The sequence below is a fragment of the Calidris pugnax genome, unplaced genomic scaffold, assembly GCF_001431845.1.
Source record: "Calidris pugnax isolate Ruff unplaced genomic scaffold, ASM143184v1 scaffold269, whole genome shotgun sequence".
NCBI lineage: Eukaryota > Metazoa > Chordata > Aves > Charadriiformes > Scolopacidae > Calidris > Calidris pugnax.
The window spans coordinates 1,401,343-1,428,857 of record NW_015091347.1 but is presented as its reverse complement, the minus strand read 5'-3'; the positions used below and the strand labels follow the sequence as shown (position 1 = coordinate 1,428,857).

The 27,515-nt window shown below is 51.1% G+C and overlaps 1 protein-coding gene across 2 annotated transcripts in view; it reads right to left on the bottom strand.

The window, feature by feature from the left end:
- The window catches only part of KIRREL3 (kin of IRRE like 3 (Drosophila)), a 266,584-nt gene that overhangs the window by 26,440 nt on the left and 212,629 nt on the right, over positions 1-27,515 (bottom strand). For both annotated transcript variants that reach the window (XM_014961052.1, XM_014961053.1), the window contains exons 7-9: positions 24,701-24,806; positions 1,319-1,467; positions 814-941 (exon numbers count right to left, since the gene is read on the bottom strand). In XM_014961052.1, coding sequence (XP_014816538.1) covers positions 814-941; positions 1,319-1,467; positions 24,701-24,806 — 383 coding nt within the window. The remainder of the gene's footprint in view (positions 1-813; positions 942-1,318; positions 1,468-24,700; positions 24,807-27,515) is intronic.

The window sequence follows — 27,515 nt, the reverse complement described above, 5'->3', positions numbered from 1 at the left end:
TAAAGAGACATGGAAAAGTCTCCTGGGCCAGATCCAGACTCCCCCCAACCTTAGGCAGCCTCCAACCCACAGTGGAGGGGAGCTGGGGTGAGCGTGTCAGGATGTGAGCTCTCGGGTCTGGAGGCCAAACAGGACCATTCCAGAAAGGAAGGACCATCCCAGAAATGAAGGACCATTCCAGAAAGGAGGTACCATCCCAGAAAGAAAGGACCATCCCAGAAAGGAAGGACCATTCCAGGAAGGAGGTTGGAAGGAACCAGGTTGGAAGGGACCTTTCAGATCATGGAGTCCAACCATCAACCTAACACTGCCCAAACCACCACTAACCCATGTCCCTCAGCACCACGTCTGTCCGACCTTTAAATCCCTCCAGGGATGGTGACTCCACCGCTGCCCTGGGCAGCCTCTTCCAATGTTTGATAACCCTTTCAATGAATAAATTCCCTCAAATATCCATCTGAAACCTCCTCTGGAGCATCTTGAGGCCATTTCCTCTTGTCCTATCACTTGTAACTTGGTAGAAGAGACCGATCCCCCTGGTTACACCCTCCTTGTAGGGAGTGAGAAGGTCTACCCTCCGTCAGCCACTCCACCTGTTTTCTAGACCCACAGCCTTGCAGATCCACAGCCTGTGACCCATTGCTCTGCAACGCCATGTTGTCCCGTGCATTTGGAGGAGCCTCGCAGGTTCAGCGTTTGTCCAGCCAGGAGCTCCCAGCCCGTGGGTATGGGCTTTGCTCCCAGATGGGGAGCTCATACAGTGTTTCATGCCCCAAATGTGCCATTCCCCACTGCCCTGGATGCGACTCTTACCACGCCTGAGCCTCGCTTCATCCAGACGATGGTCAGAGACGGGTTCCCGGTCCAGGCACAGTTGAAGACTGCGTCCGAGCCCAGGTCAACGAGAAGGGACTGCGGTTCTGTCGCCATCCTGGGCCCAACTGCAGAGAGGAGACTGGAGTTACTGACAGTGATGACCTGTATCAACCAGAAACCCTCAAACCAAAGAGTCACAGTGTCAGAGGAGGCAACGGGAGGTCTTGATTGACCTAAGGGTCACAGCCACATAAGACCCCCAGATGAAGCTGTAACCCCAGAATGACCAGCTCCCCAGGGGCCACCACCATGAGCTGTGCACTCGTAAGGTAGGAGGAAACCATGGGTCCCACCACAAGAGCATTTACAAAATCTGAGCCCAGAAAGTCCTGGCCACCCTGGGTGAGTCAGATCTAGCCATGTCCCTTCCTGTTAATTTTCAGCAGCTCTGCTGGCCCTGCTTAGCCCTGGGAAGACAGTCTCAAGCTGACACATTACTTACAGTAGACATCCACAGTCCTGCTGATGTTTGTGCTGCCCAGTGCGTTGGTGACCTCGCAGGAGACGGGCTCGAAGAAGAAGGTGTGGTCCACGATGGTTTCATAGAAGTCACCAGATGCTTCCTTTATAACCTGGCCTTTTTTCGCCCACCTGTTGGAGAAGCAAAAGCATCGTCGTGGTGGTGTTTGCCATTTACAGGTGTATGATGGTGGAGACTTGCTCGCCCAGTGCACAGCTTGTGGTGCCCAGGGACAGCAGGCCATAGGCTGCTGCTGCCCATGACTTTAGGAGGGACACGCACTTGTCCTTGGAATCATCCACATCACCCCTACATCATCCTCCAGGATGTGACTTTAGAAAAGGCTTAGCTGAAAAGTAAAACTACTGAATAGAGAACTGTTTCTGTTTTACCTCAAACCGGGACAGGGTTATAACCAGAGGTTTTGGAGGTGACACCTTTGGTGTACGTATATCCCCACTGAAACCTTTGTAAAATAAACCAAAATTGCTATTTCCCTGTGAAAGGGATTCCTCTTTCTTTAGTATTGTGGGGCATGGGTGTAAGACCTCAGTCATAGGAGGGATGGGACATGGAGAACCTCAGTGCCAGGAGAGCAGTCCCTTTCTGAACGCTTGCCAACCAACACCTCTGGTCCTTCCACATCAAAACCACCGAAAACCTTTTCAGCTTCCTCCCACTTTCACCCTCTTCTTATTTTTTTTTTTTTTTTCCAATCAAAGAGAACTTTATCCCTTGAAGGCAGCTGAAATAACATTACCCTGAAAAGCCAAGCTGGCATTTGCAACACTGCAACTTGCAAATTGTCTTGGAGAACAAGCTGTCAACTCAGCACTTGAATTAAGCCGCTGTTTGCCAAACAATGAGCAAATGTGACCTAATGGGGCACCATCTGGCAACCTGCCACTCTGGAGCGGGTGGGAAAGACAGGAGATGCTGTCAGGTGGTGTGAAACTCTGCTCGCTCTTTGGGGGAAGGGAAAGAAAGGGCAGGCAGAAGCCTGGAGAAAAAAAAAAAAAAAAAAAACCCCCCCAAAAACACTCGACGGGAAAAAACACACACAGGGCAGGCTTTATAAAAAAAAAAAAAAAAAAAAAAATAACCCTCCCAAAACAACTGACAGGTAAATCAGAGGGAAGAGGATTTCCCCGAGGAATCTCTGCCCCTGTTTTTTCGGGGCTGCCCTCCTCTGGTTGCGCTGGCTGGGTTGGGATGTTTGGGTTGGGGAAAGATGCAGGGGCTGGGAGCTGGATTTGCCCCACGGGGTGCTGGAGGGACGAGCCACGGATGTTGCTTCCCAAGTAGGGTCGGGGGGGTGGTTTGGGAGAAGCTGTCCCCTTCGAGGTGAAGAGCACATGCTCGTGGTCCTCCCATGGGTCTCCTGCCTCTACTGCTCTCCTCTGCTCATCCCCACCACTCTGTTAGGAGTTCCCCTTGCTTTGCTGCCCCAAAGACAACCAGAGACAACCAGACTCATATGGAGGCTCTGACAGCTTCCCCGAGTGCCTCCATGGGGTTGGAACGAGAGGAAAACACTGGTCCATGGCAGAGAGAACGCTCTGACAGCGCTGCTGGAGCAAATTCCCCCAGCGCCTGTTAAGGTGAAGCTAATTGAATCAGGACAGCTGACCTGTGAGGCTGCACCCACCATCTGATGACACAAGCACTTTGAAAGAGATGTATTAGGGGTACAGATGTGAGCTGATTTGTATGCGCTTATCTGCTCTCTCGTTTCATTTATCTTTGCACCTCTAACAGATGCTGACTGGCCACTTCAGCTCCCCTGCCCTCCCTTCCTCCCCAGACTCCCCCCTTCAATAATTAATCAGGAGATGCCGCTTTTATTTCTAGGGCTGCGCTCCCTGTGTTAATGAGGGTGGTTCCTTGAATGGAAAAACCAGCACCAGTGACGCCGTCCAGGTGCTGCTCTAAAGGTTTGAAAGGTCCAATGACTCTTTGGTGACGCCTTTCTCCTTCCAGAGGGAACTCCAACCCAAGCCAAGGGGCTTGCACGAGCATCATGCTTCCCTGCCTCCTTGTGGGATCTGCCCTGCCCTGCTGCCTCCCTGCTGCAGGAATGATGCTGCCCATCATGGAGAGCATCTGCCAGCGCTGGGGCACCAGCTTCTCCCTTGAGGATGTTCCTCCTCCCCAGGCTGCAGCAGGAGAGAGCTAGGGGGATCTGCCAGAGCCCCGGTATCTCGCCCCTGAAGCTTTGTGTAGGTTGTGGGGTGGAGAAGAGACACGTCCTCATTGCCTCCTGTTTGGTTCACCGGTCAAAAAGGCCTGAAGCCACATCCCAGCAACTTTGATGAAAGAAAGCAAGGATGCCGGAAGGCAGAAAGCTAGAGGGCCAAGGAAACTTCAGCTGGTGAACATGGAAATACCCTGTGCTTTTTGCCAGGAGTAATTCTGCTCCATTAAGCTTCTTTCACAACTTTGTCCCCATAAAGGCTCCCAGCCACGAGCAGATTTTCAGCCTCTGAAGAGTTTTCTGATTCTCAAGAGGAGGCACCAGGTACCCGAAGCTGTTTCCTGCAGCAGTCAATGGGACAGGGGGAGCGTGGCACCAAACCCATGGGGGAATCCAGCCACTTCTCTTGTACCTGGCACTTGCCCGGTTATTTTGCATAAAATCATCTTCCCAAGGACAAGAAGGAGGTTTTAAGATGAGGACAAAAATGACTTTTGAGCTCCCTGGGTCACATCTTCCCAGTCTGCCTTCAGATCCTCCTCCCAGCAGAGACATGGAGGGCACTGGGGCTTGGAAAACAGATGGAGAAGTGGGTTTGAGCTGGGCAGAGATCCTCCTGGACGTTGCAAAAGAAAGCAAAACGGAGAGGACGGTCTCCAAGAGTTGGTGACTTTGCAGAGGCTCAGGAGAACACACCCCACCAGCCATGGCACGGTGCTTTATGTATTTCCACAAAACTGGATTTCCCAAGCGCGGAGATGTGTCACAAACAGCAATTTTTCGTGCTTCAGCAGAGATCAAGGTCCTTGCTCCAGTTTTCCAAGGCTTAACACCGCCAAATCAATGTGGCTGAACAAGCAGTATAGATCTTTTATAATGTCAAATTGGTTTTTAATAACGACAGCTGATAACCCTCTTGTAAAGCTTCCTGCGATGCGCTCGTGGACAGCCAGAAGGCATTAGGCATGGTTTTAACAAGCCCATAACATGTCTTACTCACCTATTAACCTTTCCGTAATTATTTATAAATAGAATCTGAATAAAACGGAGCCGAGAAGATGTGGGGGATGCTCCAGCAGCCCCGTACACCATCTCCACCGCTTCCGCTCTTCACGATTTCTTCCTTAATGGCTCACCAGCCTTATTACATCCAGCCTGGCTCATGGCCAGCACTCCTTGTCCTACCACCCTTGAGAGCTGGGGCTTCTTTCATTTGTATTGTTACCTTGAAGGTATTTATAGATTGCAAACATGTCATCCAGGGTCTTTTTCCAGACTGTATAAATTTACTTCCTTTCGTCTCTTCTCGTATGACTTAGCCTCTACCTCACTTGTCATTTTTCACGGCTGGTTTTCCTTCTAAGCCAAACCCTATCGCAGGGGCTCCCAGGACAGGTCTGTGCAGGAGGACCACAATGATGCTGTGCCAATATTGCTCCAAGAGAGGGGCGAAGCTCTGCCCTTGGGGATCCTGCCCAAAGGACTCCTTCCCATAATTTTTTCCCGCTTCCCATGCCACAGGGAAGAACTCAAAGGTTGGCACAGCACAGGGGACCCCATGGGACCCATCCCAGTCTCCCTGTGCTTCTTGGGTGGTCGCCACAGAGTGGGGATCATCATGATGGAAGCATCACTGTGAGATGCCTTCACTGTATGCTCTCTACCATCAACAGGAGCCTTTTGAGGACCTGGCTCCAAATTCACCACTTCTCCCCAAAATCGCATGTCCTACAACCAACGCAGACCTATCACCCTATCTGCTGCTGACCCTCATCCCCTTGGGCTTTGCACATTTTCTCATCTTCCTTTCTCTTCACCAAGCACCATCTCACTCTGTTTTCCCAGACGGGTATTTCTTCCCCCCCCCAGGCTGAGTTTCATTTCTTTATTTCCCTCCCCATATTTCTAAGCTGGATTTGTTTTTCTCTGACCTCTCTGGAGGCAGTGCCCAGTGCCTCCCAACTCAGTGCCTTCTGGAAATTGAATTGGCCCGGCTGCTGGAGAAAAACAAATTTCAACCAGGAAACAGATACTTCTATCCAAGCTTCAAAGGGATTATTACAGACATCAGTGAAAAAACAGCGATTAAAGAATAAAAACCCCCACACCTGTGCCGGGTCCTTTTAACACTTAAAGATAAGAGGGAGGGGGGACTTTTCTAAGGAGACGCTCTCCAAGGAAATAGCATTTTTCTGACTCCATCGATCGCTTCCCAGCTAAGCATGCCCACAAACAAATAAGAAAGGACAGTCTGGGTTACATTAGCTCACAAGCAATGTTGTGGCTTTATTTTGGTTTTCATATGTCCTTGCTTATTCAGTCACCTGCTCTGATTTCCAAAGGAAACCTGTCAAAAGCCAGGATGAAGCACCCGTGCTTCCTCCCAGGGTGTCAGTGGAAGATGCTCAGCTGAGTCTTCTTCTGCACAAGGGGTTCTTATCCAGCAGCTCCACCACTTATCCCCAGGGACGCCATTTCTTACTGGGCTTCCAGCCTTGTGGAGCCCATGAAGAGCTAACCACGTTCACAACAAGAGCATGAACATGTCCTACGGAGCGTTGATACATAGAGGAGCATCACCAGCGAGCACTTCATCTGCTTGAGCACTACCCAAGCTCACTGTAACAAATAAATTCCTCTGTCTGTGGTACAAGGACTTGTAATTCTTCAGCAAACAGTGTGCATGAACAAGCTATTTACTTTACAGCCCTGGGAAGGCTGTAGGACTCGTACATCATCTTCTTTATAAACCTCCTCATCGGGCCACGGCTGTCTCCAGCGTCTCCCAGCACCCCAAGAACAACCGGGGGGCATCACTAGCACCCACGCCACAGCACGGGGATGCTGGGGCGCTCTGAACTCTATAATGTCCCATCAAACACCACTTAAATCCACCCTGCGGGCTCCCAGAGAGGTGTTTTGCAGTTGCCAGAAGCACGAGCGCTCCTTGAGCTAGACCTCCCGGCAGATCGGCTGCTCTGATGGCGTATAACCCGGGGAAGTGGAGTGTATCGTAACTTTTAATTAACAATGCAAAATAAAGCAGTTGCTTGCCATATAAATTGTGTTTACTAAGAATGACTTAAAATAGATAAATATTTTCTTGGACGCATTTTAATTGCTCAATAAATGTACCAAGAACACCCACAAATACCTTAAATAAACGCATGGCTCACAGAATGAATTAATTAACATTTCATTCCTGGGAATGGCTATTAATTGCTACAAATTGCTTGGAGAATGGGTTTTGTTTCTTTATTGCCAGCAGTACCTTCAATCCCCAGCGCCGTAACGTGGCAGTCCCCTCCCCTCCTCAGATGAGAGCCCTCCCCACGCAGGATGGCTGCCAGAGGGATGCTGCCCGCAGCACCCCGCATCCCTCCGCTGCCAGCGGGGGGGTACCCCATAGTCTCCTGGTGTCCCCCATGGGGAGGAGCTGATGGAGGGGGATGGTGTTTCATGGATGATGTGCTGGCATTCCCTGAAGGGCCAAGATGGGCAAGGATGGCTCATGTTGGGAGCTCCAGAGCCTTTCCCATGAGTGACAACCTCGTGAGAAATGATTGAGTGAGTGACACAGCCTGAGCAGTGTCTTGCTGCCCCCCCCACCCCGCACGGCTCCGGCGTGATGCATCGCACAAATTATTTCTTTATTAAGACTAAATTTCCATAATGGTGATCTATGGGGCTATTCCTCTTCTCCTGCCTGCTCCCTCCCTAATGAAGATGTGTGGGCCCTGCGCGGTTCCGCGGCCGCACGTCTGCCGTCCTCCCTCCGTGCCGACACGGCGGGTTCATTTATCAGCTCGTGCAGGCAATGGGTAATCTCTCCGCCATCTAAATTACAAGGCTGGGTCTCCCAGCTTGGGCTTTAATCAAGTTCAGGAGGGCAGAGCCTTGAGAGAAATGCTGAGCATCCTTGCCCAGGGCTGGCCAGTCCTCGAGTGCATTGGGGGAGTAAAGGTGATGGCAGCCACCATCACTGTGCTGCTGGGAGAGGCCACCAGTGGTACCCCCCACTCAGGAGATGGGATGATCAAGTAAAGGCTTTCAAGCCTCCAGCCCTTGTCCTGATGAACTTCCATCCATGCATGGCTGCTGCAATAACAGCTTCTTCCCAAACCTCTCTGTCCCTGATATGGGCATTGGCTCTAACATGAAGTGAACCCCAGGTCCTAATGGTGGAGATGTTGCACCTCAGAGCAGAGGTGCCAGCCTTGCTAATCTCCTTCTGCTTATTTCTTTTTTCCCACGTGGCTTTTCTTCAGAAACAAATAAACAGCGAGAAATATTGCAACCTTTTCCGGAATTTCAAGAATTCAAACTTGAATCCCAGACAAGGACATGTTTGGTGTCTGATTGCCCTCGCTGCGATACACCAGTTGCCGCTACTGGAGTTTGATTGTTTTTAAACACTCTGGGGTTTTGATGATAATAATAACACCTCGCTGTGCAGAAGAAACCTCTGGCTTGATTTCCTATCTAATCTCAGCTTCGGTGTTCCCCCTCCTGCCAAGCCAGGAGGCCGGCCGTGAGCCTGATTGCTCATCAAACAGCACGTCGTAAAGGGAGGTGTCTGTCTTGGGCGTGTGGGTTTTGCATCTCCTCCTCCCCATCAGCAGGTCCCAAGAGTGGGAAAAATCAGTGCAGGGCTGCTTAGAGTTCCCCAAATCATGCCTGAAGATGTGAAATGGGATTGTCAGGTGCTGGAGCAGAGATGGGCAGGACCATCCCAGGGCCAGGTGGGTGCTGCCCATGGCGTGGGAGCCTGGAGAAATCAGGGCAAGAAGTTTTTTCTCTCCCAGACAGCACAATTAAAGCTGTGTTACCGGCACAGCCTGTACAAGCCATGGTTCATTTTGGTGAGAAAACAATCAAAATAGCCTTTCGCTTAGCACAATGGTCAGAACAAACCGGCTGCGGAAGCAGAGGGGAAGAAGTAAACAAAGCTGTTAACTTGTCAATGACTTGACTGATCAACCCTTGTAAATAGTTAAAGCCAGCTGATGAGCCCTGCAGATAATCAATGGTGTGACACTACGCACTGCAGCCCCAGCACCAGGCTAGGGTTTGCAACTGGAGCTGCAGAAGATCCAGCAGGGATTGTGCCACGTGGGCTCAGGCCAGAGGTGTGAGGTGGCCACGGACCCCATGGGTGGCTTGGCCGGGGAACCGCCAGAAATAATACCTGCCTGGTGCAGGACCATCCCATGCTGGGCTCGTGCCTGAGCCCCTGATATTCCCAGTGCCACGGCAGAGACCTCAGAGGATGATAGACACTGGTTTTTCCAGCAGGGAGGTGTTGTCTGAAGGACACCCCATCGTGCCCCCCCAGCTCCCTCCCCAGCACAAGGGGCTGGTAGGATGCTCATCCCCTCTAGAAGGAAACCAGAGGTGAGCTGGTGGAAAATCTATGACTATTTCAAAAGAAAAGCACAAAACTTCGCTGGCTGGGTGATTCCTTCTGCAAACTAAGCTGTTTTCTTGACAGATCAAACCAAAATGCAAACGCCTGAGATCCTGGCCCTCTTTTAATCCCGCTGTTTAAAATCCCCCCCCTCCTCCTCCACCCCCTCACACGAGAGGGCTGGGCACCAATCCTGTCCCCATTAATCCTTCTTTTTACACTTCTCTTGCCTGGATGGATGCTTTTCTTCCCCTACCCTATGATCATATGATCACAGGATCACATGAAAACTGTACTTTTTTCCCCAAATTACATCACTAAGGTTAAATTCTTGATTTTTCTAGGTAGGAGAAAAATTTAAAACCATTCAGATGGGTCTGAAGAAGCAGGCTATGACAGCCAGCTGCCAAAACTGCTTATCCTGGGGAAACACCGGGGATGTGAGTCACCCCCTAGGGCTGGATGAGCTCGGAGGTGTCACCTCTCCTGGGGGAATTTTACCCCTTTGGCAGAGATGCTTCATTTCATTTCTCCTGCCTACATCGTCTTGACTTATCCCGCCGCACAATAGACATGACTAATAGCTTAACTATTATTTCTTGTGCGGGTCGGGTAATCCAATTTCATCACGTGGTTTTGTGTTTCCTCGAGTCGTTTAACGGGATTAGTCTTTTCTGGGGTCTTCCTACCCCACTCCACCCCCGTAGCAGGATTTCTTTCGCCAGATTTATGGATGCTGGCATGTCGAAGCGCTAATTCTCCGCCGTGTTTATCCTCCTGCTTAGCGCAAAGTGAATCTGTGCTGTGAAAACTGTTCAAACTTGCCTTTCCCTCTACTACAGCTCATATTTTTCACCTAAAAAACATCACCCAGGCTTGTGGCCTTTACAGCTTTACACCTCGCTGCGCATTTCTTTTAGGGGTTGTAGGAAAAAAAAAACCACAGTGGTAAATGGAGACAGAAAAACCCAGCCCTTCATCAGCATAAGAAATCTGTTGCCAGGGGGCTCTTGGAGCTGGAGTTGGTGTGTTTCAGATCACTGAAGCTACCTAATCCTCATGCTTCAGGGCAGAAATGATGGGCAGGCAGGCAGGAATGGCTCCTGCCTTCCTGTGCATGGAACTCATGCAACAGCCAGAGAGCTGCTGGGTGGTTGGGGCTTTTCAAAGGGTTTTCTCATTCTTGGCTGACTCCTAAAAGTCCCCTGAGGTTTTGATCTTGGCTTGACTTTGGGATGTTTTCAAAGGCTTTGTGGTTTGATCTCCATAGCGTGAGCGGGCTTCGGCAAGCACCGGGCTGACCTCTCGGCATGGAGAGAGGAGACAGACCTCAGGACAGGTTTATATTAACTCTTCAAGGAGGGTGCCCAACCCTACTTTGGACACGGAGCCCACCAGCCTGAGCCAGCTCCCTCTGACTTTCCAACCCCAGCTCCAAGCAAACTCGTGGAGTCTCCCCAAAAGCCCTTCTTCCCCATCACAGCTGCTGTTGCCATCCCATCATTCAGGCTCACGTTTTAGGCTCTATCTGTCTGAATTTTGGCACACCCTCAGGTTGGTGTGATGCTCAACTCCTTTGTTGGCAGGTTCCTTGGCTGGTCCTGCCAGAACAGTTAATTATTCAGGGCTGAATGGTGTCTAGATCAAATGATTCAAGTTAAGATTATCAACACAGGCAACCGCGCTCAGAGGCGCGCACCCCAGGTGAAGATGGGTTGAGTCCTAATTATGTGGGAATCTTCTTGCAGAAGATGCCAAGGGCAGCAATTTCTGTGTAATCCAACATGGGCTCCCACTGGCTGAACTGTGAGTAACTTGGGGATCTGGCAATTCATGAGGAGGAATAATAAATGACATATCCAGAACTGCGTTCCCGTTGTGCTAATGCAAATATACAGGCAACATATGGGTGGGGAAGTTCAGCAAAAGGTCTGTTAATCTTTTTGCTATGAAATCCATCCATCCCTCCATCCATCCCTCCATCCCTCCATCCATCTCTCTATCCATCCCTCCATCTATCCATCCGTCCATCCATCCATCCATCCATCCATCCATCCATCCATCCATCCATCCATCTCTCCATCCCTCCATTCCTCCATCCATCCATCCCTCCATCCATTCCTCTACCCATCCATCCCCAAACTTATGCTCAAGTCACTGTTCTTGGCCAAGCCTCTTGAATCCCCTTAGACTATCCTGGTCACAACACTGCTCTTCACGGCCACATCATGAAAAAATAATCAAATGTGGCTGCACGCTGGTACAACAGACTGACCCAGAAGAGCTATGAGATTATCTACCCACTTCTGTATAAAACAGCCAGAAACAGCACTATAAAAATAAAAGTTTCCAGAAGTAAAAACCATTAAGTCCTTAATTACACACTTCAATAGCAAAGCAGAGCTGAGCAGTGAGCATGGCTTGATGCTTTACAGACAAATGGTCTTCTAATCCAGAGCCAACAGTTTGTGTTCTTCCTTTGCTTTAATATTTGCCAACAGCTTCCAGAGACAGTTTGCGTAGGGACAGAAACCCAGGCGTAACTTCAAGACCTGAAGTTACCAGAGTTAGTCCATGTTCTCATCCTGTGGATGAGACCAGAATCTGGGATGGGCTTTACAAGACCTGGTGCTGCCTACACCAAACAAGTGTGCCAGGATGACTTCATGCCGGGCGTCCTCACCACGACTCCCAGAGTCATCCAGCTTTGCTGGGGGAAATCTCTCCTGCTAGAACCGCCCCCAGCTCAGCTCATGTCTGCTTTTTCCTTGCTTTCCCCTGGATTTGCTGTTTCCCAGTGACCCCAGCCTGGAAAAGCCTATGTGACAATTGCCCAAGCTCAGCACACATCCACATGCCAACAGCCTACACGTGGCAGGATGAGCCCTCTGAATGCTGGTGTCCGAGACCAGTCATGTGTACTGGGGAAATCACTGGGACATGAGTTCCTGGGGGGCCAGGAGGACACACTGTGTTTATTTTGCGCTTACCCCTCTACTCTGCGCTCGTGATACCCCACCTGGAGTACTGTGTCCAGCTTTGGAGTCCTCAACACAGAAAGGACATGGACCTGTTGGAATGGGTCGAGCGGAGGGCCACGAGGATGATCAGAAGGATGGAGCACCTCTGCTATGAAGACAGGCTGAGGGAGCTGGGATTGTTCAGCCTGGAGAAGAGAAGGTTCCGGGGAGACCTTATAACATCCTATCAATACCTGAAGGGAGCCTACAGAAACGCTGGAGAGGGACTCTTTGTCAGGAAGTGTAGTGACAGGACAAGGGGCAAAGGTTTTAAATTGGAAGAGAAGAGATTTAGATTAAATATCAGGAAGAAATTTTTTACTATGAGGATGGTGAGACACTGGAACAGGTTGCCCAGGGAAGTTGTGGATGCCCCATCCCGGGAGGGGTTCAAGGCCAGGCTGGATGGAGCTTTGAGTGACCTGCTCTAGTGGGAGGTGTCCCGGCCCAGGGCAGGGGGCTGCAATGAGATGATCTTTAAGGTCCCTTCCAACCCAAACCATTCTATGATTCTATGATTCTATGATTTTGGGTGCTGGCATCCTCTGGATTTTCTTATACTCATGCCATGGATGTTGGCCCACGTTTTGTAGCTATCCTGACAGCTCTTTTAAGCAGAGACATTTCCAAGGCTGGGGAATTAGGCAAATGAACAATAATTGATACCGACTGCAATCACCCAGTTCATCAGAACAGAAATGGTGATAGTAGGTGCTAATGGCTTTGTCCTCCACTTAAACCCCTCTTCAGCACCTGAAAACTGCAATAAAGGAACAAAGAAGTGAAATCCTTCAGCAAAGCACCTGCAGGGCTGAGGTGGGTAGAACCCCTGTCCCCGTCCTGGTTCCTTCTTGCACACCCCTCCCCATCACTCACATCTCGCTTGTCCCTGGACACATCCCCACCTCTGGCATGAAAGCAGAAAAACCTCAAACGGAGCTGAAGGCCTCTTAAATCAACGTCTTTCCCAGCTCGGAAGCTGTAAGAGGATTCATTATTTATATCGCAGAAACACAAAAGCTTAGCATATTTTAAGCTGTCTGAAATGACTTCAAGGCAACTCTTCCTCTCTCTTCTTTTTTTTTTAACTGAACACATTGAGATGTCTCTGAATTGAGCGGCGGGAGGAAACTCTCTTTTTCTTCCAAAAGAGAAAATAAAATGGAGGGATTGAGGGAGAGAAAGAAAAAAAACCCTGTGATCCAGTTTGAGATCACCAAGGAACACCCATCAGGGGATGTTCCATGTGAGATGCTGGCATAACACTCAGACAGACTCCTTTCTGACATCGCACAGAGGTTATGGCAGTAGGAGAATTGAAGGAGGCATCTCTGCTACTTCTCAAGTAGAAGCACACGTGGCCGTATCCTTCAGAGGCAGCAGGAGAGGAGGTGCCGACTGTCTTTTTTTTTCCTCCTTCTCCCCTTTTTTACATTTTCAATTTAGTCACAGCATCTCTAATTTCCTTAGATCTGAAGCCACCTCGTGAGACTGGAAGGGAACGATATAGAAGAAAGATGAGGGGGAAAAAAACGCCAGTAATCTTGTAAAAGTCAGTTTTGAAAAATCAATTTTCTTGTGTGACAAGATTTGCTTAAGGCTTTTCGTTCTGTGAAATCAACCCATCATCCTGGGGGAACGTATGAAGGAAGTGGCGAGTGTGGTTTGGAATAACTCAGATTAAAGACTGCTAAATTAGGCTTGAGGAGCTGCCACCTCTCCTTGCAAAGGGAGAGGAGATCTGGCCAATGATACTCCTTTCCCAGTCACCTTCCCAGTCACCATGAGCCTGTCTTGAAGGAGAGGTGACCAATGAGTCTGGGAAAACACAACCTTCAGATCTCCCTGAACCCTACGGAGGTGTGAAAGAACCACAGAACCACTGAATCTTCATGGTTGGAAAGGACTTCTGAGATCCCCAAGTCCAACCATACACACACAAAAAACCGCCTACAATCTCAGCCGCTAGAGCATGTCCTGAAGTGACACATCTACACGTTTCTTAAATACCTCCAGGGATGGTGACTCTACCACCTCCCTGGGCAGGCTGTTCCAGGGCCTGACCACCCTCTCAGGAAAGTCATTCTTCCCAATATCTCATCTAAACCTCCCCTGCTGTAACTTTAGAACATTTCCTCTGCTCCTGTCATTATTGCCTTGGGAGAAGAGCCCAACACCCACCTCTCTACAGCCTCTTGGCCTTCTTGGCCACCTGGGCACACTGCTGGCTCATGTTCAGCTGGCTGTCCACCAACACCCCCAGGTCCTTTTCTGCTGGGCAGCTCCAGCCACTCTGCCCCCAGCCTGTCGCATTGCCTGGGGTTGTTGTGACCAAAATGCAGGACCCGGCACTTGACCTTGTTGACCCTCATACAATTGGCCTTGGCCCATTGATCCAACCTGTCCAGGTCCCTCTGTAGAGCCTTCCAACCCTCAAGCAGATCAACACTCCCACCTAGTTTGGTGTTGTCTGTGAACTGACTGAGGGTGCACTCAATCCCCTCATCCAGATCATTGATAAAGACATTAAACAAGACTGGCCCCAAAACTGAGCCCTCGGGGACACCACTGGTGACCGGCAGCCAACAAGATTTCACCCCATTAACCACAGCTCTCTGGGCATGGCCATCCAGCCAGTTTTTTACCCAGTGAAGCACACACTTGTCTATGCCACGATTCTCCAGCTTCTCCAGGAGAATGCTGTGCATGTGCAGCTTTGCTTGGTAGCAAACTGTACGGTCTTTGGAGTCCAAAGTCTGCCTGGAAACGAGAGGCTTTGGAGATGGGTTCACTCCAACATTGGAAAACTGCAGTGTGTGAGAGCAAAGCCTTGAAGACTGTTAATGACTCGTGAGGCTGCTGCCAACTCCTTCCCAACAGGGCACTGGTGGTCCTGGCTGGGATGGCCACAACCATGGTGAGCCCCGTGTTTCGGTGAGCTCTCCTGAAACATGCCAACAAAACACTCCGGCATCCCCCTCGGTTGGAGAAGCTCCATCCAAGGCAGCAGTCTGGGCTGGCTGCTTCATCACTCATTTCATTTGGTACCTTTAATCATTTCTACATCAGGGAGCGGTGCTCAAAAGTACAAAGCGCTTTCCTCCCCCTCCCCCTTTTCTTTTTTCCCTTTCCAGCCATCAGACTCTCTCTCCTCTACGCTCTCTCCTAATTAGTTCGAGCTGCCTCCGAACATCTCCCACCCGCTTGTTCCCATTACCCTGACAAGCCAGGGAACGGGAAGACAAATCTCCTTGTCCTCACACCTCCGGGAGCGAAGGGAGGCTCTTCCAACCTCATCTTCCCAGCCTCACCTGGAGCCTCCTGCGTTGGCAGAGCCCCCTTGGCAGCTCAGCCTCACTTCCCAGCTGCAGGGATAGTTGTGCCTTTTATTTTACTTCTTTATTTATTTATTTTAGAGCCTGTCTTTCCCTCTCTGCCTGCCACCCAGCCACACTTAGCTCCCTGTCAGAGGGAGCTGGCAGATGGGGCTGATGCATCACGAAGGAGATCTGAAGAATTCATTTCCTGCTATTTTTTTTCTTTCCCCAGCTTTCATTTTCACTTCAGAGCAAAGGTCCAGTTGTCTGGGAGGAAGCTACAAAGACAAACCCGGGCAGGAAAACAGAGATAGTCAGGAAAAATGTTACAGTGCCGATAACTTGAGACCTCTGTGTGCTTTGCATTCATTTCAACTCCCGCTTTAGCTGCATTTTGCTATGTCTATAAATTAGATTTATTCCGTTGCTGCTGTGAAATGCCTGCGGGCCCCTTCGCCGCTCCGGCTTCTCTTGCCTCCCTCCCCGAGTTTGGCTGCGGGAGGCAGCGGGAGAGGTGACAGCCCTGCCGGGGGATGGCATATGGACTCACAGCGTCCTGCCGCTGGACAGACGGCAGCCTCGGCCGTTGGAGGAGGAGGGAGCAGATGGGAGCAGGGGGGAGGAAGGCAGCAAAACCAAGGAGAGCCTCGCACACTGGCATAAATCAGCGCTTTCCCCAAGCTGGACTGAAGGAGGGAGCGGGTCTGGGGGGAGAATATCCTAAGCGTGCCAAGAAATGGCTGCAAAACCAGAGTGGCTGTTCCACCTGAAGATGGTGAGATGCCTCTTGCCCGGACCAGACGTCTGGTAGGCTGGTGCCTGTGTCATCTCTCTGCAGCCTCCTGGTCAGCAGGGACACATGAGGCTCTGCAGAACCGTGTGGGGCTGCTCTGGGTCCCCTTGGAGTCCCCAGCAGATATGTCCGGGTATTTCTCCCCTATGACTGTGACACTGAGCCTGATGGACATGGGGGAGCGTGCCCATGGACCTCACACCTCATCTGTGGTCATTGGCTGCTCTGCAGTGTGTTTCAAACCCTTGACAGTCCCTTTTAAATATTAATAGAGATGGGATTGTCATTTAATAAGAGCTTAATATTGAGCTTAACATTGGTGATCCCCCTTCCTTGGCAGAGTCTGCTGGGGAGACAAAAAAATGTGCCAATTAGGCGGTGGTCTCACTTATCAGAAACTCCAGGGGGTGCAGGGTACGGGGGGGATGTTCACATTTATCTTGGGCCCTTCATGAACGGGTAACATACCAAACGCACCAGCTCTCAGGTGACATTTTTCAAGGCCATCTGAATTTCATATTGAAGCGTATTTAGGTCTTACAGTGCCAGAATAGGGAAAATGGCCACTGCTGTGGCTTGGCTGCTGGCAGTGCCAGGCGTGCCCATTAAATGCATCATTTGCCACTTCTCTGTCAAAAGTTGCCAATGAAATGCATCGCCCTGAATCTCTGCATCAGCTTCCCACGGTCCAATAATCCCTTCTGGCCTTTACAGCCTATGGATCTGTGAACATACTCTGCAGCAGCTAAATGGAAGAGGCAGGGACAACATTGGTGTCATGGAAGAACATTAAACCTCAAATATGTCTTCCCCTGGCCTTCCACCCGGGAACAGAGCTGTTGTGCACATCCAGGAGCCCAGCTGACCAAGTAAAGGAGCTGTGGAGAGCTAGCTGGAAGACAGAGATCTTCTCCCAGTGCCTGGAATGATTTATGCTTCTGCTCAATGGTCCTGGAAGTAGAAAAAGATCCCCAAGACTCTTCCTTCCCTAAGACCGGAATTCCTCAGCTCTATAGATGAGACTTGTGGCTTCATCATGATCAGATGAAATAGGATGCATCCACCTATCAGCCCAGCTCTCCTCACCACCTCACCGACTGTCTTCACCTGAATCCTGCTTCAGAGGTATCTGTGGGAACAGCCCTCTGGTATGGGGGACCCCATCCAAACAGGTCTGATCCCTGAGGAGGCAGCGTGAGGAATTCGGGGTGGGAAACCCTGGGTATAGCACATGAATCAGTGACTTGCTGACCTTCAGTCTGGGCTTCCTCCTCTGCCATAGACACATGCCAAGGGCAGGGGCTGTCTCTTCTCTTGCCTTGGAGATCTGTTTTGGAGACGTTGGGTCTATGAGTTGAGCCCATGACTGATTGACTGATGATGGATGTGCTTCCAGTAATCACTTGGTCCAGCGAGATGCATTTACTGGGGCAGGAAAGGTGCAATCATTCATCCAAGGGCTGGCCATCTGCTCATTGCCTCCTCCATTCCCCATCCCTTTGATAAGGCTCTCCCCGATTTGTAATGCTCTTGGCTTTGCTTCTCCTCCACCTGGTGTCACCCAGCAGCACACGCTCTTATCGACCGGCTCTTTGCCACGTAGCAAAGCAAAGCCACAAGGGAGCTGCTTCAAGTGTCTGAGCAAACTTTCAAGCTGCGGCGGTGCTACTTCCAGCAAGACATGGGGCACGTGCTCTCAGAGAGCTTGACTTCTCCATGGCAGCCTGAAGCATCTCATGAATAAGTCTGGTAAGATGCCAGCAGGTCCCGGAACTCTGCAGGCGAGACCCAAACTAAAAAGAGCAGCAATGCTCTGTGGAGTTTGAACTTCTCCTCTGGGTTTGTTAAAACAAAATATGGGAATGTGTCTGCATGGAATAAATGACACTGAGAAGGCACAGTGTCAGGCAGGCAGGCCAAGGCACAGCTGATGTGTATCGTTATTTTCTCCTTCTCTTCTTCGATATTCTTGACATCAGGTGCATTTTTTCCATATCTACCTGAACCTCATCGAACCTGCCACTTTCTCCCCCAAGACCAGCAGCCAAAATACTCTCAGACCTGTACTTAGTCATGATGTATGATTCTTGCAGGCATCAGATCTACCAAAGGTGCTCGAGGATCTTCTTCATCCACATTTCTGCTTGAGGCTGGGTGGGAAATGCCCACCCTGTATCCGAACCAGAGCCAGGACCCCATGGAGCAGGTTGGAGGAAAGGGCCCAGCACTACATCTCTTCCCCGTTGTTGCCCCTTTGCAACAGCAACAAGTCACACCTTTTTCTTTTCACCCGCATGAAGGCAGAGGGAGGTGAGGACACCGTCTCCCATCAGGTGTATTCGAGCCCCATCGCCTTTAAAGAAAACCTCTTTAAGAAGCAGTTGAGTTTGGATTAATATTTGATGAGTAGCAGCATCCTGTTGGTTCAAAGATAAAACAGTGTTTACCAAACAAGAAGGTCTTTTCTACAGACCGGAGCCCGCTGAGCGAACAAACAAACAACGCTCCCGCTGCAAAGCCAAGCTCTGCGGTGGTGACAGTGGGGCTGAGGACAGAGGGACACCATGGGTGGCTCCGAGCTCTGTCACCTGGGACCCTGTCACCTGGGACCCTGTCACCTGGGAAGGTGGTGGCTCAAGCCTTGACCTGCAGCTGCAGTTGACCAAGCGGGTTGATGTGGGAAGACCTTCACCCATATTTGGGGAGGTGGCACCTTCGGCTTCAGCCCAAGAGGGGCAGGTGGAGCTTGCCTGGTCCACACAAAATGCAATCCCCACTTCTGCTACAGGGTGGGGAAGAGGTGGTGTAGCACCATCCCCTGGGTGGCTGTTAAATAAAGGCTGCCCAGCTCCTCCTGACCTTCTGCTGCAGGATCAGCTCCATCTTCTGCCGTGTCCCACACAACTATGGAGAGCTGTGTGTGTTGTTCCCAGCTGCTGTACTTAGTGCCAGGTGCTCTTCAGCAGCTGGGGAGGGATAGCTCTCTCTTTCCATCTCTGTCCGTCTGTCTGTCCATCAGTCCCACCCCTACTTTTGGAAGTGCAACGGTCTCCAGAACTGCAGCTGATGCTGGAGGGTGGCTTGAAATGTCCCCAGCCCCGTGACTACAAAGATAACGTTATTTGCAAAGGTCTCTGCTGGCCCTGGGGCTGGGAGCACTGTATCAATGCGGGAGAGTGAGATATGTATTATTGCCCTGCCTGCACCAACTCCCCATCGCTCTGCAAAAATAATCATCGTTGGAGGAGCCCAAAAGGCTGAGGGACTCTGCCTCTTGCAATATTAAACTTTCCCATTTTCTTCTGCCACTTTAAAGATTCTCTTTCTTACTGCGAGTGATAAATAATAACAGCAAAAAAACACCCCACAGACACACAACAGACATCAAAAGCCAAGAGAAGATTGGCAAATAGAGAGATCTGAAGTGAGCAAAGAGGCGGCCTGGTTGTGAGTCGGTTCACGTAGCCCCGACTTCTGTTGCTTTCCATTAATTTTACCCGCCATCACAGGTGGCAGAACAACGGCGACAGCTAATTACTCTCTCTCGCTTTCCCTTTCTTGCCCGCTCGCTTGCAGCAAAAGAAAGTCAGTAAATTCCCAAATTCCCCCCCTCCCCATCCCAGATCTGTCCGCCGAGAGGCAGAGGCGGGTGGGAAGTGGGTTGTTGGAGGGAGAGGAGGCGGTGCGGGTTGCCCGCACATATGCTGGATGCCTGGTGGAGCCGTTTGCTGCTGCAGCTCCCCCGGCCTGGCACCACCACCTCTCCGTGATGCTCTGCCTGCAAATGAGCTGGCAGAGGCAGGCAGAAGCTCCAGGCAAGGAGGGAGGAAGGGGTGGCTTTTCCCCACCGTCGCTGGGCCACCAGGGAACCTCTTTGGGCTTCCAGCCCCATGCCCAGGGTGCTCAAGCGGCTGGGGGCACATCCATGGAGGAGCTACCACACAGCCCAGGTCCCCTTGAGTCTTTCTGGAGCAGAAGATGCCATGCCAGCGGTGGCTAGGGGCTGTGGAGCAGCGTTTCGATGGGCTGAGCGGCTCTTCAGCTCCAAAGGGGAACACGACCCCAGGTGGAGATGGCATAAACCCCGGCCAGATGGGGTGTAAGACCCTATGGAGGCCATAGGACATGTCAGTGCAAAGGTTGCTCTATATGGCGAGAAGAAATATATGCAAATGAGCAAAAAAACCCTCCTGCCGGGGTTAATTCATCCCTCTGACAAAACCACCCCGCTCATGCCTCACTGCGACACCTCCCCAGCCCCCTGCCTGACTCCCCCCATTCACTGTCCCCAAGCCTGTCCTGTGTCCAAAGGCAAGTGACAGCCCAGGTGACATCGTGGGCGAACGAAACCCCCTGGGGAAAAAGATGCTCCTTGTCAAGGCATCGTCGCTGCCAGGGAGGGAGGAAGGTTGGGATTTCAGCTCCAGCTTGAGCTGCCGGGTGTGCTTGGCTGAGAAAAGAAGCAGAGGAACCGTGTCCCCAGCAAAGGACCCCCCTGCAACAGCCCTGCCTGCCCCACAGCATCACGAGACACGAGCAAATTTTAAGGCAGAAGGGTTCTGGCTTTTTCTCCCGTTAGAAAATGTTACTGAGGGCAAACACTGCGCAGAAACCTGTCAATTTTGACAAAATGTCATTAATTCCCCCCCATCAGAAGAGAAGATGCGGCGCAGGCTGGAACTTTCCGCTCGGGCTCTGGGAGCAGATCGCTCCAAGGTCTCCTTTCTAACCAGGTTTTCCTCACATTAAAACCCCCACGTGTGTGATGTATTATATAAGAGAGCGGGAAGAAAACCTCTCAAGGAAAAAACAGCCGCCTTGACTTCATCAAAGCTACACTCTCTCCGGGGGAGCTTGGGTGGAGATTTTTGCCTCCTGGGAAATTTTGGTGAATTTTGCTTCTTACTGCCCTAATGAAGAGCCTGTGCTTAAAGCTCCAGGACTGGCTTTAGCTTATTGCTAATGAGCAGTAAGTTAAAGCTCATGGAAGCTTCCCAGCTGAGCATCTTTGAGCGAGATGCTTCACCCTGGTTGCTCCTCCCAGGCAGAAAATCCTGGGGTGCAAATCCTCTGAGGAACTTAACCACCCCTTGAAAATTCCAGCAAGGTGAGAGCTTGCTCCTGTATTCAAAGCAGGGATGGCTCTGTGGAGCAAGAAGTGGATTTATGCCCAGAAAAGGGGATTTATGTTGTTTAGACGTATCTCCTTTGTGTTCAGAGCTATTTACTCTGACAAACATATTGGGAAGTATTAAAAATAAGTGTCGGCTGAAGACCAAGATCTGGTATCTCTATCTGAGGAGGAGGGAAGCCATAGGAGATACATTACAGTGGTTCTCTCCCTGCAGAGGAAAAAAAAAAAAATCACACTTTCTCTGTATTGTTTGCTTTTAAGGCAAAATAAGTTCATTTTTGCCAGTGATGGGTTCCCGAGTAGCCCTGGGGATGACATCGGGCTCACGTTCTGCCGTTTCAGACACTTTCCCTCCTAGTCAGTGGCTCCTGGTTTGGATGTCCCACTCCAGAGGACTCCAAGCTTCGGTGCCGAAACATCTGCTGCCTTTACATAGTCAGTGAAGAGCTTTGGGATCTTTTGGAAGGGAAATGAATACCCCTCTCAATCAATCAGAGCCATTAAGTGGAAGGAAGCCCCGCCGAGCGCTGCTGAATCCTGTTTGCTTGTCACAGTGGTAGGGAAAAAGCCTTGTGTGATGTTAACATGTTAAGGGAACTTAAGAAATGAGAAACCCAAAGTGCCTCAATTTTTCATGCCTCTTTTTTTTTTTTCTCTCTTTCTCTTTTCCCCCCAAAAATCCCTTTTATGAGAAAGCAAAACCTGAAAAAAAAAGCGCAATTAGTTTTGATAGCAAAGTCTGTCATGGAAGGAATCATGAAGCACTTTGCAGCAAAGCAGAAATCCCAGTGCTCAGGGAACAGGACGGGTGACAAGACACGTGGCCTTGGGATGGGGGAGAAGGAAAGGAGGTGGCTGGGGGCAGCATCTGCCTCTTCAGGGGACAGCAAAGACCCTGCACTGATGAGAAGGCACCAAAGATGGGAGAAGCGTGGTGGGTCCATCTGCTATTTGGTGGAGAAAAGCAACCCAGCATTGTTTTGGCCAGGGAGGACCATGTACCCAGAGGGTGGAAACACCCAAGAGGAAGGAGAAAACCCCAACGAGAGCCTTCAAGGCAGCTCCACTGGCCAGGGATCAGCCCAGGGTGGGTTCAGGGATGATGTGAGAGCCCCTGCTGCTGAGGATCACGCCTGGTGCCCTGTCTTTGGAGCAGAAATTTTGCCAGGCTCTTGCCACCACCTGATTTCTCAGCCAAAGGCAGTTGTTCTGCCTTCGACTGCACTGGAATCAATCACGGTGCAAGACCCACGTGGGACGTTTGCCCAGGTCCTTCCCCAGATTGTCACGCACTTCGTTTTCCTTCTAACTGTAAATATGAAAACAGGGCTATTTGTATCTTTGACATTAATTGACTTCTCAAATTAATAACTCTTCTGTGTAACTGGGAACACAATTATTGCTTTCTTGTGCCGATAGCAGATATCCAGCCGGAAGGAATCGTTCCTACCAGCAAATTCAATTGTACTAATTAAGCTGTACGAGCCTAACAGGAGGTGGGTCATGGTAACCTGTCCCCGGAGGTGCCTCCTCTGTTATTATCAACTGACGCTGTTGGAAAAACAGAACTGATTGCACGCCTGTGTGTGCACGCTCCTAACTTCAAGGCAGGAGTCAGGAGTGGCTGATTGTTGTAGTGGGACCAGGGTGTACCTGGTTGCTGTGAAATGTCTTTGTGTTGGCCCAGACGCAGGCCCTCCTGGCCAAGAGCTGGAGCCAGGCACCAGCATGATGTGCTCCCAAAGGGTGATGACAACCCACTCTGCTTTCCATACCCATATTTTTCATAAAATCATTGAATGGTTTGGGTTGGAAAGGATCTTGAAGATCATCTCGTCCCACCCTCTTGACCTGGGCAGGGACACCTCCCACCACACCAGGTTGCTCCAAGCCCCCTCCAACCTGGCCTTGAACCCCTCCAGGGATGGGGCAGCCACAGCTTCTCTGGGCAACCTGGGCCAGGCTCTCCCCACCCTCACAGCAAAGAAGTTCTTCCCCAGATCTCATCTCCATCTCCCCTCTTTCAGTGTCAAACCCTTCCCCCTCGTCCTATCGCTCCCCTCTGTGATCAAAAGTCCCTCCCCAGCTTTCCTGGAGCCCCTTTAGGTATGGGAAGGGGCTCCAAGGTCTCCCTGGAGCCTTCTCTTCTCCAGGCTGAATAACCCCAGGTCTCTGAGGCAGCCCTCAGATCATCTTTGTGGCCTCCTCTGGACTCACTCCAACAAGGCAATGTCCTTCTGATGTTGGTGGCCCCAGAGCTGGCCGCAGCACTGCAGGTGAAGTCTCAAGAGAGGAGAGCAGAAGGGCAGAATTCCCTCCTTGCCCTGCTGGCCACACTGCTGGCCCGAACATGTGGGGGCCTTTCTGAGTCCTCCTTTTTGCCTACTCAGAGAAACCTTTGAGAGAAGGGGTGTTTTCTAGTGGTGGCAGCCCTACAGTGTCTTGATGACTAGTGGTCAAGGGAAGGCTGGGACTGTCTCAGTGCAGGGGTGCAGGCAGGGAGCCCATGCACCACCTTCATCCCAGACCTACTGCATAGAAATCACAGAATCATAGAATCGTTTTGGTTGGGAGAGACCTTTAAGATCATCAAGTCCAACTGATGCTGAAACTCGGAGTTGAAAGTGATGCGTTTTCTCCTCCTGAAACAGCCTCATCACTGCCAAACTGAGCCTCTCAACTGCCCGTGCCCTGCTCCAAGCTCACTGGAGCTCTTAATGAAGGTCCCATGTCATAACAACCCACTCAAGGAGACTGTCCCACTCAAAGACAGCCCCCTCCCTGTGTCCCCCCCATGTCTCCAGCCCAGGCACCTCTGCTCTGGCCCCTTCTGAGCTCTGCTCCACGCTGCTGGGGATAGAGAGGCTTACGGCGGTTGCTTAAGGGTTACATGAAGATGGCAATGGAGTTGTATTGTTTGAAGCATAAAAGAGTATGCAGAAAAAAAAAAAAAAGGAATTTTCCCATAATAGACTTTTCACTCAGCCTGCTTTGCTCGTTATGTCCCCAAACAGATGGCTCCGCCAGCTCGGTGCCAGGCCTCTTAATCCACTCCAAAGCGCCAATGAATCTCTGACCGAGGACTTTCTACATGCAGGAGAACGTAGCAGACAGCCCATGGCAGAGGCAATGGGAGCCTCTCAACACGTAACAACATCATCAAGGCAAGAGCAGCGTCGGGGAGCCGTCGGAGCAGGGATGTTGGGAAGAGGGACCACACCACGGCAGGTTTCTGCTGCTCTGTGGGGATCGGGGACCGTGTCTGGCTCCAGCCGTTGACATCCCCCCTCTGGAGGACAGCAGAGACCATGGGGATGGGTTTGAATAACCACCCAGCAGCGATAGATGTCGAAGCAAGAGGAATACCCACCAGAAAGTGCAGCCAGAGCTGCTGAGAGCTCTTGAGGCACCTGGAGGAAATAACTTCGCGGGGTGGGGAAGGTCTCAGCAGAGGGATTGAGTGAGATGCACGGTGCCAGGGAGTGGGGCAGCACCTTACCTGTACTGGGTAACGGCAGGGTTGGCCTTGGCAGAGCAGTGGAACTTGACAGTGTTGTCCTCTAGGACCGGCTGCGGCTCCACGGATAAGTTTACCAGGGGTGGGTCTGCAAAGAGACAGCGACAAGCCCGTGAGCCACCCGAGGACGTGGCACAGCATCCCCCTGCCTTCTGCCTGCAGGCTCCTGAGCCTGGAAAGCAAAAACTGGGCTGTGAGAAAACACAGCAAAAGCTTCGAGGCTCCTTGACCACAGAATCACAGAATATTCATGGTTGGAAGGGACCTTTGACATCATCGAGTCCAACCACAAAAAAAAAACTCCAAAAAACCCCAAAACCAAAACCAACCCCCCAAAAAAAACCCCACTGACACACACCCACCCCACACCCACCCACAGACAGACACAACCCAACAATCTTGGGCACTAGAGCATGCCCTGAAGTGCCACATCTACACGTTTCTTCAATCCCTCCAGGGATGGTGACTCCACCACCTCCCTGGGCAGGCTGTTCCAGGGCCTGACCACCCTCTCAGTAAAGTCATTCTTCCTAATATCTCATCTAAACCTCCCCTGCCCCAACTTCAGACCATTTCCTCTGCTCCTGTCATGATTCCCTGGGAACAAGAGGCCAACACCCACCTCTCTACACCCTCCTTTCAGGTAGTTGTAGAGGGCAATGAGGTCTCCCCTCAGCCTCCTCTTCTCCAAACTCAACATGCCCAGTTCCCTCAGCCTCTCCTCGTAGGACTTGTTCTCCAGACCCTTCACCAGCTTGGTGGCTCTCCTCTGGACGTATTCCAGCACCTCAATGTCCTGAGGGGCTGTGATATCACAGTCATGCTGTGATAGAACGTTCAGGGCTTTGTAAGACAGGCTCGTGCCACGCGAGCTGTGTGTCTCTTGGAGGGCTTCACTAAATCACTGAGAAACAGGAGCCACGCACACCCTTCCACGGAGCATTTCACTTCAAAACTGCTAACGCCGGCTCTGATTCCCGTTTAAGGAAATAAACTTGTCTGCTTTGAAAAGCTCCCATTTAATATCGCGCCGGGTAATGATGATCTTTTGTCTATCTGCTAACTTGAAAGTGGCATTTCTGCTCTTTCATCAGCCTAATCATCTCTGCCAAGCACTTATTGGTGTCACAGGCCTTTCAGTTCTTCCAACTGGTGCTCGGTTTCTCTTCTTCTTTTTACATGATAAGCATTTAAACGCTTTAGCAGCAAACAAAATTTTGGAGAGCACCGATGAAAGCAAGTGAGAAGAGAAAAGGGGTGCAACGTTCAGGTGGGGAATAAAAAATATCCAGAATTGTTTTAATTTTTCATGATGGGGTTTTAAACGGGGGGGGTTTAAACCTCCAGCTTTAGGTTTTAAGAAAGGGACCTTATTTGAGGGAAGAAGCAGGAAAAAATGACCTCGTGGAGAGGTTTTATAGGTGCCTGAAGAACCAGTTGTCCCACTGGAGACCACACTGGGGCTGAGGAGAGGGGCTGAGGCAGCTCTCCTGCCCTTAAGGTAGGAGTCTGGTGCAGCGTATGCAAAAATACTTCCTGAAATAGGATGTGCTGTGTTCACCTCTACCTGCTCTCTCTCTCCTCTTCCCAAGTATCTCAGCAACATCCTTCCCAGCCGGAGCATGGGGAAAGGCTGCAGTCGAGCAGCCCCCTACCACTCAGCACCCAAGGAGAAGGGGCTGGGAAGGAAGCGAAGGAAGCGAAGATGGTTGGTACCCACCAGCCCAGGGGACCTCCCTTAGCATCATGTGCAGATGGGCATCCTGGACCCCAGCACTGGAGAAGGGGGTCAGTGTCACAGGGCTGGAGGTGTCACCAGGGACATAGTTTAGTGGCTCAGGGACATGGTTTAGTGCCTTAGGGACATGGTTCAGTGGTGGACTTTGCAGCGCCAGGTTAATGGTTGGATTTGGTGATCTTAAAGGCCTTTGCCAACCTAAATGATTCCATGATTCTATGATTCTGAGATGCTTAATTCACTGCTCGGATGCTGTGAAGTCATGAAGCCATCCATGGCTCTAATGCAAGCTTAAGGATATTGATCATCATGGCCCTAATGTTAAGCTCATTGTGCTTAACAGAGACGAAAGCTTCCCTGCCAGCTTCTCCCTCCACCACCTTCCCCCACCATACACAGATCAGGGTCCTGCTGGAGAGACCTGGAAACTGCTCCATGCCTTCCCTTGAGGGCATGGGCTCTAACTGGGCATCGAATGATGGAATGATTGGTTGGAAGGGACCATAAAGATCATCTCGTTCCTACCCCCTGCCCTGGGCAGGGACACCTCCCACCAGACCAGGTTGCTCAAAGCCCCGTTCATACTGATGCCAGGACAGCCTGGTTGCCACTTTTCTTCTGGGGACCACTTTGCAAAGGTAATGGCCATAGGGGAAACCTCACGCGTATGAAGAGCTGCGGAGGGAGAAGTCAAGTGGAGGATGAAGTGGAGGGAGAAGGGACAGGAAGGCTTGGCACTGGCAGAGCTTCAGGGCAGGAGGAGAAAGCAGAAGAGAGAGCAGGAGAGAGCAGCACAGCATCCAAAGGAATGTTATTCCAGGCTGTCTCTCCCTGCCCCGGGATGGGCTGGGATCATCCTTGCAGCAAGGCCACTGGTTGGGGATGGAAGGGGAGTCTCCGCGGTGGCCTTGGCAGTGACCTTGGCTGGGTGGCAGCCTGGATGGGACAGGAGAGGAAGGCAGCAGCCCAAGGCATGCTGCAGTGTCTCCTCCTCCTCCTCCTCCTCCTCCTCCTCCCCCTCACTCTGCCCACTGATCTTTCCCCACCCCGACCCCGGCT